Raw genomic sequence first — 16,155 nt, forward strand, 5'->3', positions numbered from 1 at the left:
TGCCCAGGCTGGCCTCAAATTCCTGGCTCACGGGATCCCCTCTGTAATCCCAGGCCTTGGTCTCCCAAGATGCTTCCCAGGACGCTGCTCGGGCCTGCCGTGGGCACAGGAGCTGAGTTTTATGATGCCTGAGCACAGGTCATAAGACAAATATTAGCTGCCCGGTGCTGTGTTGTTGGAAATGTGGAGTGGGCGGCCCTCAGGGCAGGTGGGCAAGGGGCAGAGGCTAGGTGGGCCGGCAGCCCATGGTCAGTCCAGCCGTGTCAACACCGGGAGGTGCGTGGGTCCCCAGCGGGGCAGGGCATGTGCCCAAGCACATGCATGTGCCCTTGAGTCCTGGCACCAGGTCACGGTTAGAAAGTAACCCGTGTGTGACAGACTTTGCCCCTGCAGGGAGGGCTGCCCTCACCCAGAACACACTGGTCAGGCACGTGCGGCGTGCTGGTCCGGCTTGGGCCTCAGTGACCCCGCAGGGCACTAACCCTGGCTCTTCTCTCAAGACAGTGTCCCTGGAGCTGGGGGAGGGGCTGGGTATGAGGGCGGTAGGCCGGGGTGGCAGCTGAGCGGAGCTAGTATGGATGGGGCTGGGGGCATAGGGAGGCCTTGCCACAGGGAGGGGCCCAGAGCAAGGGGCGTACCCATCAGAGGGCGTGGGTACAAGAGGCCAGGAGGGCAGTGGGGCAGGTGGCCCAGCCACGCGTAAGCCTTGTTGTTCGTGATCAGAGGCCTGGAGGGGTTTGGAGGCAGGAGCTCGCGTTTGGCTGCCCAGATCAGGAGGGCCGCTCGCCCAGCTACAGGGATGGTGCAGGGAGGAAGAGACACGCACTTTGAACGCAGAGCTCACAGTACTTGCTCGCAGGTGGAGAGGGTAGAGAAAAGAGGAAGACGGGGAGCCCCAGGGTTTGGGTCTGAGCAACAGAAGAGTAGACTTGCTCCTCGCTGAAGGGGCCAGCCGTGAAGGAGCAGGTTCTAGGAGCACGCGTGGACTCCAAAGGTGGGGAGCCGACAGGAAGGGCTGAGCTGACAGGTGAAAGTGTGAGTCCAGGCGAAGCTGCCCGCCTTGCGAGGGAGGCTGCTCAGCCCCAGCCAGGGATCAGGAGGACAGACAATGGCTTTGACAAGTGACCGGTCAGAGGACCTTGGAAAGCTGGTCAGTGTGGAGCCCATGGCCACTAATGTGACCTCCCCGTCTGTGTGCTGCTGGGGAGCCCCCAGGGGGAAGGGGTCACGTGGCAACACCAGCAAGGTCATCTTGCAAAAGCTGAGAGAGGGGAGCTCCCACACCCCTGGCTGAGCACCTCTGCCAGACCCTCTGATGGGTTCTGCAAGAATATCCCAAAGAAGGCCGGTGCGTGTGTGTCTTGCTGTCAGAGCCCAGCTCCATTCAGGAAGGGCAGGAAGGGTCTGACGCAAAGGAGAACTCTTTGCTGTGTGCCAGACAGCAGCCTTCAGAGCAAGGCCCACCATCTGCAGCAGGATGTGCGGCTCCGAGCGAACCCCCCGTATGCAGCAGGATGTGTGTTCGGGAGTGAGTGCTCTCTGGACATTCCCCTTGAATAATGGACCTGGCCCCTGTTGACCTCCGCTGAATCGAAAGGCCCACTACCTCGGTGCACATTAATCCATGCCAGGGCCCAACGCTGGCTTTTCTCACCTGATGTCAGAAGGAAAGGGAAAAATCGGTACTTTCTGAAGATAGGTGCAGCCTTGATCTTCTCTGGAAGGGGCCCAGTGGGTGTTCGCTTTGTCGGAGGCCCCATCTGGGCAGCGCCTCACTCCTCTTGCCGGGTGTTCGCTTTGTCGGAGGCCCCGTCTGGGCAGCGCCTCACTCCTCTTGCACAGGGAAGGCAGCGGGGTTCTGTGGTTTGTCCAGGAGCCTGGGACAGTGGCTTAGGCAGCTGGAAATGAGCACCAGAACCGGGGTGTGGGCCATGGCGGTGAACACACACACTGGGCCACGGCACTTGGTGCCCAGCAGGACGGGAGGGGCGAGTGGTGGGTGATGCCAGGGCTCCATTCTGAGCAGTGCGAGACTTGCAGTTCCATTGGCACAAATCAGGAGGGCGCTGCAGGCTGAATGGAAAGTAGACGATGCCCACAGTTCACAGGGCAGGGAGAGTTTGGGGTGCAGGTGAAGAGCCAGCAGCTGTCCTGGAGCTAGGAGAGTGAGGGGCCAGCATCAGGGAAACCACAAAGCACGACAGGAGGAAGCCCAGGGCGTGTAAAGCTGGGGTGGGAGCGTGCATGGACAGAGCATGTAGACGGAGAGTGGGCAGCCACAAGAAGACCCTGGTCCCTGGTGGGCGCCCATCCAGAGCCTGCTCATCCTGCCGCTGCAGAGACGGGAGCATCATGCAACAAGCAAGGGGTCCTCTCGCAGCACTTGGCTTTCTGCTAAGAATCCATCTTTTTTCTTTTTAGAAAAAAAAAGGCAGAGAAAGTTGGTGTAGGGAAAAAAGCATTCCTTCTGTGTTTTAAACCTACATCCCCCTTCTGTTTCCCAGTGACTTCTAGGATCTCCGCTGTTCCTGTCACAGCACTGAACTGTCCTAAAAGAGAGGCAAATTGTGTCTGTTTCCTTGGACCAAGGCGTTTGGGCCTAAAGATGATGTTTTAGTTCTACAACTTTTCCCATTCCCTCTTAGGGACTAGAAACGTCTTCCAGTGAAAGTTTCACAGGTGTTGAAAAGAGCAGCTTCAGGCCGGGCGCGGTGGCTCGAGCCTGTAATCCCAGCACTTTGGGAGGCCAAGACGGGCGGATCCCGAGGTCAGGAGATCGAGACCATCCTGGCTAACACGGTGAAACCCCGTCTCTACTAAAAAATACAAAAAAACTAGCCGGGCGAGGTGGCAGGCGCCTGTAGCCCCAGCTACTCCAGAGGCTGAGGCAGGAGAATGGCGTGAACCCGGGAGGCGGAGCTTGCAGTGAGCTGAGATCCAGCCACTGCACTCCAGCCCGGGCGACAGAGCGAGACTCCGTCTCAAAAAAAAAAAAAAAAAAAAAGAGCCGCTTCAGCTTGTCCGCTGCTCTCGGCCCTGGGGTGCTCAGATCTAGAAAGGCCGCCAGCCATCGGGTGTGATCTAAAGCGGCATTTTCAGCCAGGGTCCCAGCGGTGACCATAAGCAAGAGGCTGTGAGGCCTCCTGCCTTTCCCCTTCTGGAGTCCTGTGACTCACCATGTCCTTATGAGACCCCCATGCGTCGTGCGCATCCAGCAGTGGTGAGGATTCTGGCAGGCGTGCTGGGCTTCCCCCGTGAGCCGGTGGCCTGCCGTCTCCACAGCACTGCTATGCCAAGGCTTCTGGGTTTGAAAAGGGATGGTCCCTTTTTCTGATGCTGATAGCACGCTGTTGTCTTAACCTTTCTTTTCTGTTGGTGACTCAAGTCTCACTGCTGCTCCTCAATCATTTTCCGGCCCCGGTGAGTGTTACTGTCCTTTCTCCCTCTTGGCAGGAGCTGGTGGTGGCTCTGAGTCATCTCGTGGTTCAGTATGAAAGCAATTTCTGCACCGTGGCCCTGCAGTTCATAGAAGAGGAAAAGAACTACCCCTTGCCTTCTCCAGCGACCACAGGTACGGCGTCTTCTCCTGTGAACCCGCTGAGCACCTGGCCTGGCGGTTCTAGTGCAGGCCACGGCCCGGTCTCAGAACTGCTGGCCGCTTGCTGACTTCCGGAGAGTCTAAGCTCAGGTTTCCCAGATACCTGCCGCAAGGGGTCCCTGTTTTTCTCATCTTTTTAGGCACCTGTCAGATTCGAAAGGACAGGAAAGAGGGCCACACTGACCCTCTTACATTTTTCCTTTCTTTTTACCCTTTTTGGAAATTAAACTCACAGAAACCTTGAAGTATGACAAAACTTCTGCAATAGGAGCTTGCAGAAAAGCGCAGGGGCCGTCTTCCTGCCGTGAGTCATTTCATCACACTGCTGTTGGCTCCATGGCTCGGTGAGTCATGTCAGGAGTCCTTTCTCACACGTGTCGTTTTGACTGGAGAGTACAGTTCCTATCTCATCGCTGCTGGCAACCCCTCCCCTACCACACAGCCGTCTCTGCCGTGCAGAGGCTTGTCGTCAACAGTGAAGCCTCACTGCTCATAGGGAGCCCAGGAAGGGAGAAGGGGGTGCCAGATGAGTGCAGCCGGCCATTGCTTTGATGCGGCTTCCCGGGGAATGGCTCACGGCCCACGTCACCACGCACCTCGCGTGCACGTGGACAGGCCGCAGCCACCAGCCTCTCCCTGTGTCTTTTGTAATTTAATATCCACAGAACGACAAGCGGTTGTCGTTTGTCCGGTGCCGTCCCGCAGAGCCTCCGCTCACGTCTGAGTCTCCCTGAGCTGCGCAGCTCCTGCGTTCACATTCGTTCCAGCACAGGTAGCAGCTGCCGCCGCCGAGTGTCCCAGCTGCAGGGTGTCAGAAGACACGCCGGCCTGCGCCTGGAAGCCCATCGTAGCTTGTCTTTCTCCTTCTTTCCCAGAGGGAGGGAGTCTGACCCCAGTGCGAGACAGCCCGTGCACCCCCAGACTTCGTTCCGTGAGCTCCTACGGAAATATCCGTGCTGTCGCCACAGCCAGGAGCCTCAACAAATCTCTGCAGAACCTGAGCTTGACAGAGGAATGTAAGATCCTGGAAACTGGGTTCTTGGATTGGGAGAGATTGGGGTTGTATTTTCCAAAACTTTTCATCTGAGCAAGAATCACTGTGACCCTGCCCCTTCTCTAAGTGCATGCCCTGAGGTCCCGTCTGGCAACATGGTGATGAGCCAGCTGTCCTCGTCTGGAGTCACCCTTCCAGACGTGAGCATGGCAAGGAGGCGTGGGCCAGTCCCCAAACAGCCAGCGGGCGCGATACCAGTGCAGAGCTCAAGTGTAGTCACAGGCAAAGCGGTGGCTCCTTGGAGAGCCGTGCCCTGCCCCAGTCTGTGGGTTGGGAGCTTGGCTCCCATGGAGATCAGTGAGTGCCTGTGCCTGTGTGTGCATCAGGGTGTGTGACCAGGGTGCGTGTGCGCCAGGGTGCGTGTGAGCCAGGGTGTGTGTACCAGGGTGTATGTACCAGGGTGTGTGTGAGCCAGGGTGTGTGTACCAGGGTGCGTGTGCGCCAGGGTGTGTGTACCAGGGTGTGTGTGAGCCAGGGTGTGTGTACGGTGTGTGTGCGCCAGGGTGTGTTTGTGCCTGGGTGTGCTGTGTGCACCAGGGTGTGTGTACCAGCATGCGTGTGTGCCAGGGTGTGTGCGCCAGGGTGTATGTGCACTAGGGTGTGTGTGCACCAGGGTGTGTGTGCGCCAGGGTGTGTTTGTGCCTGGGTGTGCTGTGTGCACCAGGGTGTGTGTACCAGCATGCGTGTGTGCCAGGGTGTGTGCGCCAGGGTGTATGTGCACTAGGGTGTGTGTGCACCAGGGTGTGTGTGCAGCAGGGTGTGTTTGTGCCTGGGTGTGCTAAGCTTTATTTAGAAGAAAATACATAGTCATGCCATTAACTGTAAGACCAAAAGGAGGGTCTTGGGAGCACCCCACTGACCCCACTGTGTCTCGGGCAGCCGGCGGCGCCGTGGCGTTCTCCCCTGGAAACCTCAGCACCAGCAGCAGTGCCAGCAGTACCCTGGGCAGCCCCGAGAATGAGGAGCACATCCTGTCCTTCGAGACCATCGACAAGATGCGCCGTGCCAGCTCCTACTCCTCCCTCAACTCCCTCATCGGTGAGTCTGCGTGCCCCTTTCTGCTTCCGAGGGGCCCCGAGGGTCTCCTCCCCGCACAGAGCAGCACGAACCTGTGTCTGCATCAGGTCAGTGGGTGTCGAAGCTTTCTGTTCAAAAGAAAGAATAAAAGTCAGCTGGACTGCGAGGAAGTGAGAATGTTTTGCTGGGGGAAGCAGGAAAGTTGAAATCACTGTTGTGACGGGATGGTATTTTACAGGCCGCTCCGGAGCCATGGGAGCTGGCCAGCTTGGCCGGGTGGGAAGGCTGCCAGAACCTTCCATCTTTCTTCCGTAGATGGATGAGCGTTCTTCATGGGTGCTGGACGCCCCGGTGATGCAGAGCAGTGCTTCTCAACCAGGGCTGGTTTTGCCCGCAGGTGCAACTAGGGCACAGTAGGGGTGCTCCTTGCCCCAGTGGGTGAGGCCAGGAAGCTGCTCACATCCTCTAGTGCCCAGATCAGCCCCCACACAGAGTGTCCACGGTGAGAGGCGGAGGGCCCTGCGGTTGGGGCTGGGGGCTGTCGTCCCCGCCCTGCCCACCTGCGGAATCTCTACAGAACTTTCCCTCCATCCCAGCAGCTTGACACGGCACTGCCTGGAAATGGAAATCTGATAGAAGCGTCGGATTCTTCTCTTGTTCTGCCATGAATGGTGTGTGCCTGGGTTCTACCACCAGGATTGCTGATGTAAAGCAGGAGAAGCAGGAATTCACTGTGTTTTCTTATTGTGTAGCTGTGTTCATCTTCACACTGCTGGTAACAGATTTAGGACTTAACCAAACGAGCCTCCTCTCTTCTTGTTCTGATTATCCAGAATGGCTTACCGGCTTCACTTGAATTTTTTTCATATTAAGGAACATTTTAGCCATGTAAAAATTTACAGAGACTTGCGTGTGTGTGTGTGTGTGTGTGTGTGTGTGTGTGTGTTGTATTCCCAGCTTAAGGAATTACAGAGGTCGAGCCCCAGAGCCCACCCCGTTCCCATTCCCTCTGGTGATGTTACCCTTTCCCTCTCTGGCCGTGAGCCCTGGCACATACGTGGTACCCGCTTAGAGGCTTTTACCTCCTGTTGGCGCCGTCACACAACGCATGGCCTGCAAAACCCGTTTGTTTGGCTCTGACTTCAATCTGTATCTTTGGTGGTCATCTAGGTTTTGTTCCTTCACCTCTGCTATCTGCCATGGCTCCATTATCCGTTCTCCTGTCGGGGCACTGTGAGGGCTGGTTCTCGTTTCTTCTTCCTTTTTGTTCCTTTTTTTAATTAGCAAACTCAGAATTCAGCCCCTGCCACCATGGAGCCCCACGTCCGACACACCCCTCACTCGCTGCACCCAGCTCTGCTGGGCCCCGGCACTCCCGGCCCCCAGCCTGGGCTTCGGTGGGGAAGCTCTTCTCGGGCATATGGTACCGCTCCCCTCTCATTCAGAGCCTCCATCTGGCAGCACCTTCCGAGAAGCCTTCCCTGAATTTGCCCCTGAGCTGTCTGGGCTAGTGTGATGTTGTGAGGGTGGGTTTGAATTCTGTATTCCATTTCTTTAATGCTGATAGGGTTATTTACACTCTCTATTTCTTCTTAAGCTAGCTTCAAAAACTTTTATTTTTCTAGGATTTTATTCCATTCAGCTAAGTATTCTCATTCTTTCCCTTGAGGCCGTCTGCAGTATTCTCATGAGTCTCTTTGTTGTTCTAGCTGCCCTGTCATTCCCAATCTGCTGTCTCTTTAGATGTGGCCCCTTTTATTCCTATTGTTGGTTATTTGCCTTTTCCCCTTTTTATTGGTTAGTCCTCTAAGATATTTGTTCATTTCTTTAGTGTCTTCAAGTTCTAACTTAGGCTTTGTGAATTTACTGCATTATTTGATCTTTATTTTTCTACTCCAGTACTTTATTTTGTTTCCTTTCTTCTGTTTTCTCTGGGATCACCCTCTTGTCCTGTTTCAGTTCTCAAGTGCAAAATAAAAATAGCTCACTAACTTTGAGTTTTTCTTCCTTCCTAATGTGTGTGTTCAGGTCTGCGGGACCCCCGCCACCGCCGTCTTCCCCTAGCCCACTCCCCCCGCCGTCTCCCCCACCCCGCCCGCTCCCCGTGCCGTCCGCTCCCCGCGCCGTGAGCTTTGATGATGGGCTTTTCACTTGCGTCCAGCTTCAAGCTCTCTTTCTACTTCCCTTGTGGTTCCCGGGACGACAGTCCAGCCGCAATGACAGCAGCGCATGGGAGCCGAAAGACCTGAAACAGATGCAGGGCATTCGCCAAGGCAGTTCCCACCGGCAGGCCTGTGGGTGTGCTCCTGGCTTTGGCTCTGGATAGAACGAGTCCAGAGCTTGCGTCACGCTCTCCAGGGTTCACTACACAACAACCCAGACACGCCAGCTTAGCCCAGACAGACCAACTTGTTAATTTTCATTGAGAAATAACGTTGCAGCTTTGTGCATTTGGTTGTCTGCTAAAATATGCCAAGTGCCCAGAAAGCGCAGAGTTGACACTGTATATTGGAGTATAAATCGAGGTATGGCCAAGTCACCAATGAAATATATTCTAAAGTCACTTGTAACATGTTTGTTTTGAACTGGAATACACTTTTTAAATAGAATTGTTATATGTAGTGGTTAGGTTTCCAGGCTAGCCTACAAGTGTCTTTTAAAACCTGTCTGCAGAAATTCTACTTATAAAATCTGCAATGAAAAAAGATATTTTAAGTATTTTTTTAAGTACTAGAAAATGTAAATTCATAGTATTCTGTTTTGATTACACCTTTCCCCTGGCCCCGGCCACAGCTCCTGTGAGTACCTCTCTAGCACCTCCAGCAGGTTAGTTCATGCTCATCAAGGTCAAGGTGATAGCTCCCTGCCGTCACGTGTAGGTTAGAGCAGGAGTCTGCAGACTCTTCCTATGAAAGAGCTTTGTGGGTGGGACTGCCCCTTGGCACTTCCCCAGCACTGCCATTGTGGTACAAAAGTAGCCAGAGACTGCGTGTGAGTGAATGAACTTGGCCGTGTTGCTATGTAACCGTGTGGACTGAAGTTTGAATTTTGCATAACTTCACACCACAAAATATTGTTCCTTTAATTTTTTTTCAACCACCTAAAAAGTATAAGAACCATACACAGGCCATAGAAGAACAAGGCTGAGTTCAGCTCAGAGCCTGAGAGCAGGGCACACCCTGCCCGCACCCCAGCCTGCAGGGACACTCCTCTGAGGACCCTCCTGTGAGTCAGACAGAGGGCTTGAGACTCTTCCACATATTTGGCCAGATATTTTGACCATGCCCCCACTGTGCACATTGGGGCACAAAAGTGCAGAACAGGCAAACCCAGTGCCACCTGTGTTGAAGCCAGTACCATCGGCTCTGGGCATCTCCTTCCCCTCCCTGCAGAAGCACGCGTCCTCCCTCTGCAGCCAAGGGGACCGACGTTTACTCGGGTTGACTCCTGGCCAGGAGTCAGAGACTCCTCTTTGTACCTCCACACATCCTTCTCTCAGCAGGGCATCTGTGGCCAGTCTCCTCCCCGCCTTCCAGCCACCCGAGCCAACAGCTCTTTGGCCTGGTGGTCGCAGCTCCCTCCCGGGTCTCCCTCCTTCCACTGTGGCTCTCCTGGGGCCGTGTGCTTGCTGTGGCCTTCCTTTTTTTTTTTTTTTTTTTTGAGACGGAGTTTTGCCCTTGTTGCCCCGGCTGGAGTTTAATGGCATGATCTCTGCTCACTGCAACCTCCGCCTCCCAGGTTCAAGCGATTCTCCTGCCTCAGCCTCCCAAGTAGCTGGGATTACAGGCGTGAGCCACCACACCCAGCTGGCCTTCCTCTTTCACAGGAAGCTACAGCAGCGTCACCCCTCAGTGCTCACCTGGTGACCGTCTGCCAAGGGCCTGGTCGCCCCACCGCCCTGCCCAGCCCGTGCGCTATGGGGTTCTCAGTTCACTCTCGTCCCTCCACTCACACATATCTGGCCATCAAGTAAGAATCAAAATAAAAAGTTGCACCTGGCCTGCAAGCATGGCGAACTGCACCTTTTATTGGTCCAGGGAGCTCAAGCCAGGCGGTATGGCGCTGGGTCACCATGGCACCACTAAGAGCTTCTGTCTGCAGGTCCCCATGCCCACTGCACCTCCCTTTCCCCCTGGGCATTTTGGATACCACGTGGGCATCTCCCCTTCTGCTGGTGAAGGCTGCAGAAAGTTCACAGCTGTGGAGTTTCCAGGTGGCTTAACTTGCTGAGGCTGGTGTTCACTGTGCACGTGCCATGCCTGAGGCCCTGGGTGCTGTCCCCAGGCGAGAGGGACCACGGGGACCCCGCCCAACTCCTGTGTGAAACTTAGCTTTTGTCTGTGATGAGTGAATGCCGCCGTTATCCTCGGTATACTAGTCTCGGCGGAGTACAGGACGAAGAATCGCAGTTTCATCTGAGGGTCGCCCAGACGGGAAGCACACGGCAGCCTGGGGCCAGGACAGGGGCTTGGCCTCCATGAGTTTTCTCCTCTGCCCCTTCTTTCTTGTCTGTCTTCTCGGAGGAGCTGGAGTCCCCATTCCAGCATCCTTCTTACACAGTCTGATTCCTGACTTTTTTTTTTTTTTTAACTGGAGAAAACTAAGTTTTATTCGATATCATTCAAATCTTAGGAAATTTGACAGGGAAGAGTTTCACAATGAGCTGGAGTTTAGGAAGGAGAGAAACAAAGTCGCCCCCGCAAAGCCAGCCTCATTCATGTTCAGGAAGGTGTCGCTTACGCCCCCTGGAACTACCGTGCTTCCCTAAGCGTTCAGAATTCGTAACCTACACAGAACCCCGTTACGCACAGCACTTCCCTGTTTCCAGCCAATTTCTTTCATTTCAGCCAAAGAACCGCAATCTCTTTAGGCCCTTTCAGTGAAGATTGCAGAGGCTTTCAGAACCATGGCAACCTGGAGCGTCCATGTCTCCCCGTGTTTCCTGGCCCCGCAGAAGCCCCGTTGCCAGTGCCCTCCCCGCTCTGCCTTCCCCAGAGCACGTGCATCGTCGCACCCTCGGTCATGTGTTTTCCGTCTCCCCTGTGGCAGTGAAGCCCCTTGGCTGGTACTTGGCTTCCTGCGATCACTGACGGAGCCCGGGTTCCCGCCCCCAGCAGTGCCTGGCCCCTGGTGGGGCAGGATACATGTTTGTGAAACTAAATGGGAACCCAGGTCTCAGCACTGCCTCAGGTTCTAGAATCTTGTTTGATGTCTCCGTCCTGCTTGTTTCTCACTCAGCCCTTCCTCTGACCGGACATCCACAAGAATCCTCTAAATCAATCCCCCCGTTTCCAGTGCCCCCATCCCATCAGGCCTCATTGCCCTGGGTCTTGCTCTGTGCAGACCACAGCTGGGCAGGCCCTCTCTCTTGCCAGCTCCTCACTACCCTCCAGGTGAAGCCTTCATTAAAACTGCATTTTCTGTAGAGGCCAAACCATTGCCTGATATTCAAGGTCTTCCTTCAGCCCCTTCGTCCCCCGTCTCAGCAGCAGCTGTTCCACTGCACCTGTCTGCAGCACCCGCCCCTCTGCCGTCTGTGCAGCTCAGAACCAGGTGGTCTTGCTGGGAGGTTCCCTGGCCCACCGCCAAGATCCCCCTGTAGGTGCCTGACCCAGCACACCAAAGCATGACGTCACCATTGTTACCACCACAGTCCTGTGAAGTTGTTGCTTGCTAACGCATGGACATGTGGACACAGGCCTCACCTGTCCCAGCCCCCGGCCCATGCGTTTGCCCTCTGCACTCAGACATCTGTGTTCCTGACACCCACCAGTGGCTGTGGAGCTGCTCAGGACAGAAGGACGGCTGGAGAGGGTCTGTGGCCTGTGTCCACACGTCCTGGGACCCAGCCTGAGGTACCCTCCTCACCCCCAGACACCCATGCATGTGGCCCCACACCACGTCACCCCGGCGCTCGTCCATCAGCCCCGGCTGCCAGCTAGAGTGCAGTCCCATGGGGGACCACGCTGCCATGTGCTCCACCTGCCTTCCCTTCCGAAACCCTGCGTCACGGCCAGAGTCCAGGCACACCCGTGCTGAGAGACGAGGCGAGAGTTCATTCTGCTCGGGACTCTGGTGGCCTGAGAGTGCTCTTCCCGCAGAAAGCCTCATCCCAAGAGCGCTGATGGGGACACAGATCAGAGGCCTGGGCTAGACGGGACCAGTTTTCACGACGCTGCTAAATACAGTGACATTTTTTACAGTTTTGAAAATGTGTTACCATAGAAATAGATCCAGGATGGACTAATGCAGGGGAGGGGCGGGCAAGAAAGGAGCGCAGCCCCACGGAGTGTGGAGCTGGCCCTGGTGCAGCTGTGGGAAGTGCCCTGCTCACCCAGAGGAGGAACTGGGGGCCCCGGCCAGCGGCAGAGCCAGAAGCCCCGCAGGCCGCCTGTGCTCTCCACAGCTGAACATGAGATTCTGCGGGAGAACTGGTGTCCAGTCCTGACCCCTCTACTTCATTCAGAATCTGGGAGCCAGAACTACTGCCCTTGGAGGAGAGAGGAGTCCGGAGACCCCAGCCTGGAAACTGGGGCACTGCCCGGCTCCTGGGAGGCCACAGAACAGTGGTGGCCCCTGCACTCCAGGCCTACTCAGGCCTCTCAGCTGCACACGCTGGCCGGTTGCACTGCTGCTTCATTGGTGTTTACAGGATGGGCCGTAGCAATTGCTTCTCCCTTCATTTATTTTTTAATGTTTCTTAAAGACAGGGTCTCACCATGTTGCCCAGGCTGGCCTCGAACTTCTGGGCTCAAGCAATCCTCCCACCTCACCTTCTTGAGTACCTAGAACTAGTTTCCTTCCTTTTTTCCAAGGCATCGAGAAGCTGAAAGAGTCCTTACGAGCCCTGCGTGCAGCTCCAGAGCCCCCAGTAGCGAGTTCTGGCCAGGCCTCGAGGTCTGGGTTTCAGGGTAGAGAAGGTATTGCTTTCTGCCTTTGCAGGAAAAAAGCCTGGTGCTCGCTCAACCAAAAGAAAGCTAAGCAGGGTTGTTGCCAAAGGAACTGTGCGGGTTCGGAAGGAAGGCTTCACAACCCAGAAATCGGATTTACTCTCGTCAGAAGACAGTGGTGAGAAAATGAACAACAGTTTTCCAGTGCTACAGGATTATGTTTTTAGGGCAAAAGTCCTTAACTAAAGGCCATTACTAAGTTTGTCTCGTAGGGGTGTTGAACATGCTGAGGAGACAATGCAGACGCGCCGCCCACCCGGCCCGGGTGCTGCATTTTCCCTGTGGGCAGCTGCAGGGCCCACAGCTCTGGCCGGCCCAGGAGGAGGGGAGGGCAGAGCAGCTGGTCAGCGTGATTCTCATCACAGCCACACCGAGTCGTGGGTGCAGCCCATGAGGGAACAGGAGTTACCCTTGGGCACCCAGGGGCAGGAGGGGTCACAAGAAAGGGGCCGCTGCAGAAGCCTTCGGCCTGGGACACTGGTTCCCCAGGGTGGCAGGGGGTCTTGGCCACCACAGACTGGGTGAGCACATCGGAGGGCACAACCTGCTCTGCCGACCCCTCAGCCTTGGGGTGGCGGCCGGCAGCTGTCGCCTGCAGGAACCTCTTCTCTGAGCTGCTCCGCCAGACCTGGAGCTTCTGGGATTCAGCTGGCCAGAGCTCTGAGTCCATTTCCCTGCCTTGTATGCTATTTGGAAAGCTGTGGCCATTGCTCTGAAAAATAACTTCTAAAACCATTCGTTATGATCTTTTATTACTTTTAGTCTAGACATGAAAATAGGTTCTCCGTGCTTACAGGGAGGTCTGTGAGTGCCAGCAGGGGCCCTTTCTAAGCTCAACACCCCCAGTCCCTGACTCCCTGCAGGGCAGGACCCGGGCAGCCCCACCTCCTTCCTGGTAGACTCGAATCTGATGGGAAGGTCTGTGCGGTCTGTTTTGGGGACCGGCAGATTTTACAACAGGACGGTTCGTGTAACAGAGCCTGACAGAAGATTGTGGCCAAACCAAGGAAAGACGTGAAATAAAGACAGCAGTTCCATGATCACAGCGTCATATTTTTTACTAGTACATAGTTATAAAATCCACTGTCACAAACAGACTGGCAAAAATTAGATTGTTTTTCCCCTGTTGAGTCACAAACAGTATTTCGACTTTGATATAAGTCGAAATCTGCACGAAGGTCAACAGCAATAGCGTCGTCCCTCAGTACGCGTCGGGGACTCCAGGACCCCAAGGACCCAGGGCCCACGACGCTCAGTCCTGCTGGGAAAGGTGTGACAGCTTTGCGTCCCCCACACACGTCCCCCACCGTGCTTGAATCGGCTCCAGATTCCTCAGAAGACCAAATCCAGCACAGTGTGCCAGCAGCGGTTATGCTCTTGGGTTTTGTGGGGTTTTTTTTCTGTTTTTTTTTTTTTTTATGTGTATTACTTTTTGTTTTGTTTTCAAATATTTTCGATCTGTGGTTGGTTGAATCCATGGATGTAGAGGGCCAACCGTAATAAAAATCTGTTTTTAAAAATTAGGTGACAGTAGCAGCTAATCCATCTCATCCCCCCTGCCCCGGCAGTGCCCCGCACAGTGCCAAGGTCCTTTCCTGGAGTGTCCTGTGGAGTCCTGACCTAGACCCCTGGTGCCCACGTCTGTGGCTCCCCATCATGGGTGATGCTCAAGCAGCCACCAGCCTGCACCCTTCTCGCACTCTGTCAGGGCAGCCGGGAGCAGGGGGCCTCCTGCCGCGCCAGCCCTGGGTTCCGGGTGTGCCCAGTGCCCTCTTCTTCGCAGCAGCCTGCTCCCTGCCCCTGGGACTTGTGAGGAGCGTTCTCATATAAGGCCAGCTGCCCCTCACAGCCCCTTCACCTGGCGGCTTAGCCTCGCGGGGAGCTGCTTCGATGCCTTACTCAGCTGTGGGGATCCCAGGACCCCAGAATAATCAAGGGGAGTGGGTCTCAGCCGGGCAGTCATCAATAGGCGTCTTGTGGGGCCATGCTGTCACCCACGGTGGAGGGTGTCATGGAGCCAGGCGGAAGCAAACTTCTCCAGTGAGGCCACGTCTCCTCCTCACCAGGGCCTGTTGCAGGGGCGAATTCAAAGCCAAATCTCCTAGCCCACCTGCCCACTCTTTAAAAAAACTGAGGACACAGCCATTGCCGATGTCCTTGTGTTGCATGGAGCAGTTCCTAGGAGCCGGCATCCGCTGGGATAGAGAAGAGTCTAGGGAGTGTGCCCACGGAGCCTGGACCGATTTTACATTTCTGAGACTTACTTATGAATCCACACGGCTGTTGCAGAGCTGTGCGATCTGAGCTGGAAGGCTTCGGTTCTGTCCCAGTCCACGCAGTGCAGCACCACGGTTGAGCAGAAGGTGCATCTGCGTGGCGCCGTGGCACCGAAGTCCAGGTGTGCTTGGGCCCTAGACTCCCAAGACATCCCCACTGCCTCCTCCTGGGTGCAAGGCTCAAGCACAGGGACCGCCTGCCAGGTGCATATGTGCATGGGCAAGACCTGCGGGGGACGTGTCCCTGGGAAGAATGCTTCCTTTAGTTGAAGGCTATAAATTTTCCCTGTGGGGTGAGACATGTCAGCTCCCAAAAGAGGTCCCAGCCTCTCATGATTCACTCCAGCACGGGCCGCACAGTGGCACAGCGTGACCTCCTAGATGGCAGCTGAGCTCTTGATTCCACACGGCTCAGTCCTGGAGGCTCACTCACTGCAACACGCACTCCTCGTAGTGGCCTCTTCAGGAGCCACGGGCACGGGGCTTCCCTGACCTCTGCACTCACGGTGGGGGCGTGCAGCAGGGGTAGACACCGGCCCTCCATACGTGGAGCTGAAGGAGAGCCCGTCTCAGGCTCGCTGAACGGAAGCAATAGGTGGCTGCAGGCATCTGCAGAACCCACGCACACATTGACTTTCGCACCCCACCTCCATCTCCGTGGACTTGACCAGGCCGTGCAGAACCCACTCCACATGCGCAGCGTGTTCATGCAGTGAGACGAGGTCCTCCACTGACTTTCGATGCTTAAGCTCTTTCAGCAACAGTCGGGTAGCCTGGAATCACACCTCACTCGAAATCCTTTGACTCTCTGATGAACAAGCACTTGCTTCTCAGCAAATTGTCCAACTTCCCCAAAAAGAAAGAAGATGGAGTTCTATGGTGGCTGGATCCCTTTTCAACTCCCAGTGCCAAGGGCAGGGCCCTGCCTGCCTCGGCCTCCAGGGTGAAGCCTGGCAGGAAACTGGCACTCCTGGTACCCGCAGGCAGAGGAGGCACCGCCTGGCCCCGCTCTGCCCTCCACACTCAGTGCCTGGGCCCAGCCCTTGCAGGACCTGCTGCGTCTACCAGGATTGCTGCTTCCCTTCTCCGCCTCCCTGGGTCCAGCGTGGCATGGACACCAGTTCCACGATGCCTGCTCCATCAGCCTCCTCCCTGGCCTTGGCCAATGCTGACTGCACCGGGACCCCACGTGGCCCGTGCCTGCCCCTCCCTTTTGGTTTCCAAGTGCTCACAGCCCCCACCCCGCAATCTCTGATTTGC

The 16,155-nt window shown here is 55.8% G+C and overlaps 1 protein-coding gene across 1 annotated transcript in view; it reads left to right on the top strand.

The window, feature by feature from the left end:
- Positions 1–16,155, top strand: part of RPTOR (regulatory associated protein of MTOR, complex 1) — a 400,798-nt gene that overhangs the window by 327,207 nt on the left and 57,436 nt on the right. Inside the window, exons 21-23 of the mRNA XM_011933231.1 lie at positions 3,454–3,571; positions 4,474–4,614; positions 5,532–5,690. Coding sequence (XP_011788621.1) covers positions 3,454–3,571; positions 4,474–4,614; positions 5,532–5,690 — 418 coding nt within the window. The remainder of the gene's footprint in view (positions 1–3,453; positions 3,572–4,473; positions 4,615–5,531; positions 5,691–16,155) is intronic.

This window comes from Colobus angolensis, unplaced genomic scaffold, assembly GCF_000951035.1.
Source record: "Colobus angolensis palliatus isolate OR3802 unplaced genomic scaffold, Cang.pa_1.0 Scaffold1, whole genome shotgun sequence".
Classification (NCBI taxonomy): Eukaryota; Metazoa; Chordata; class Mammalia; order Primates; family Cercopithecidae; genus Colobus; species Colobus angolensis.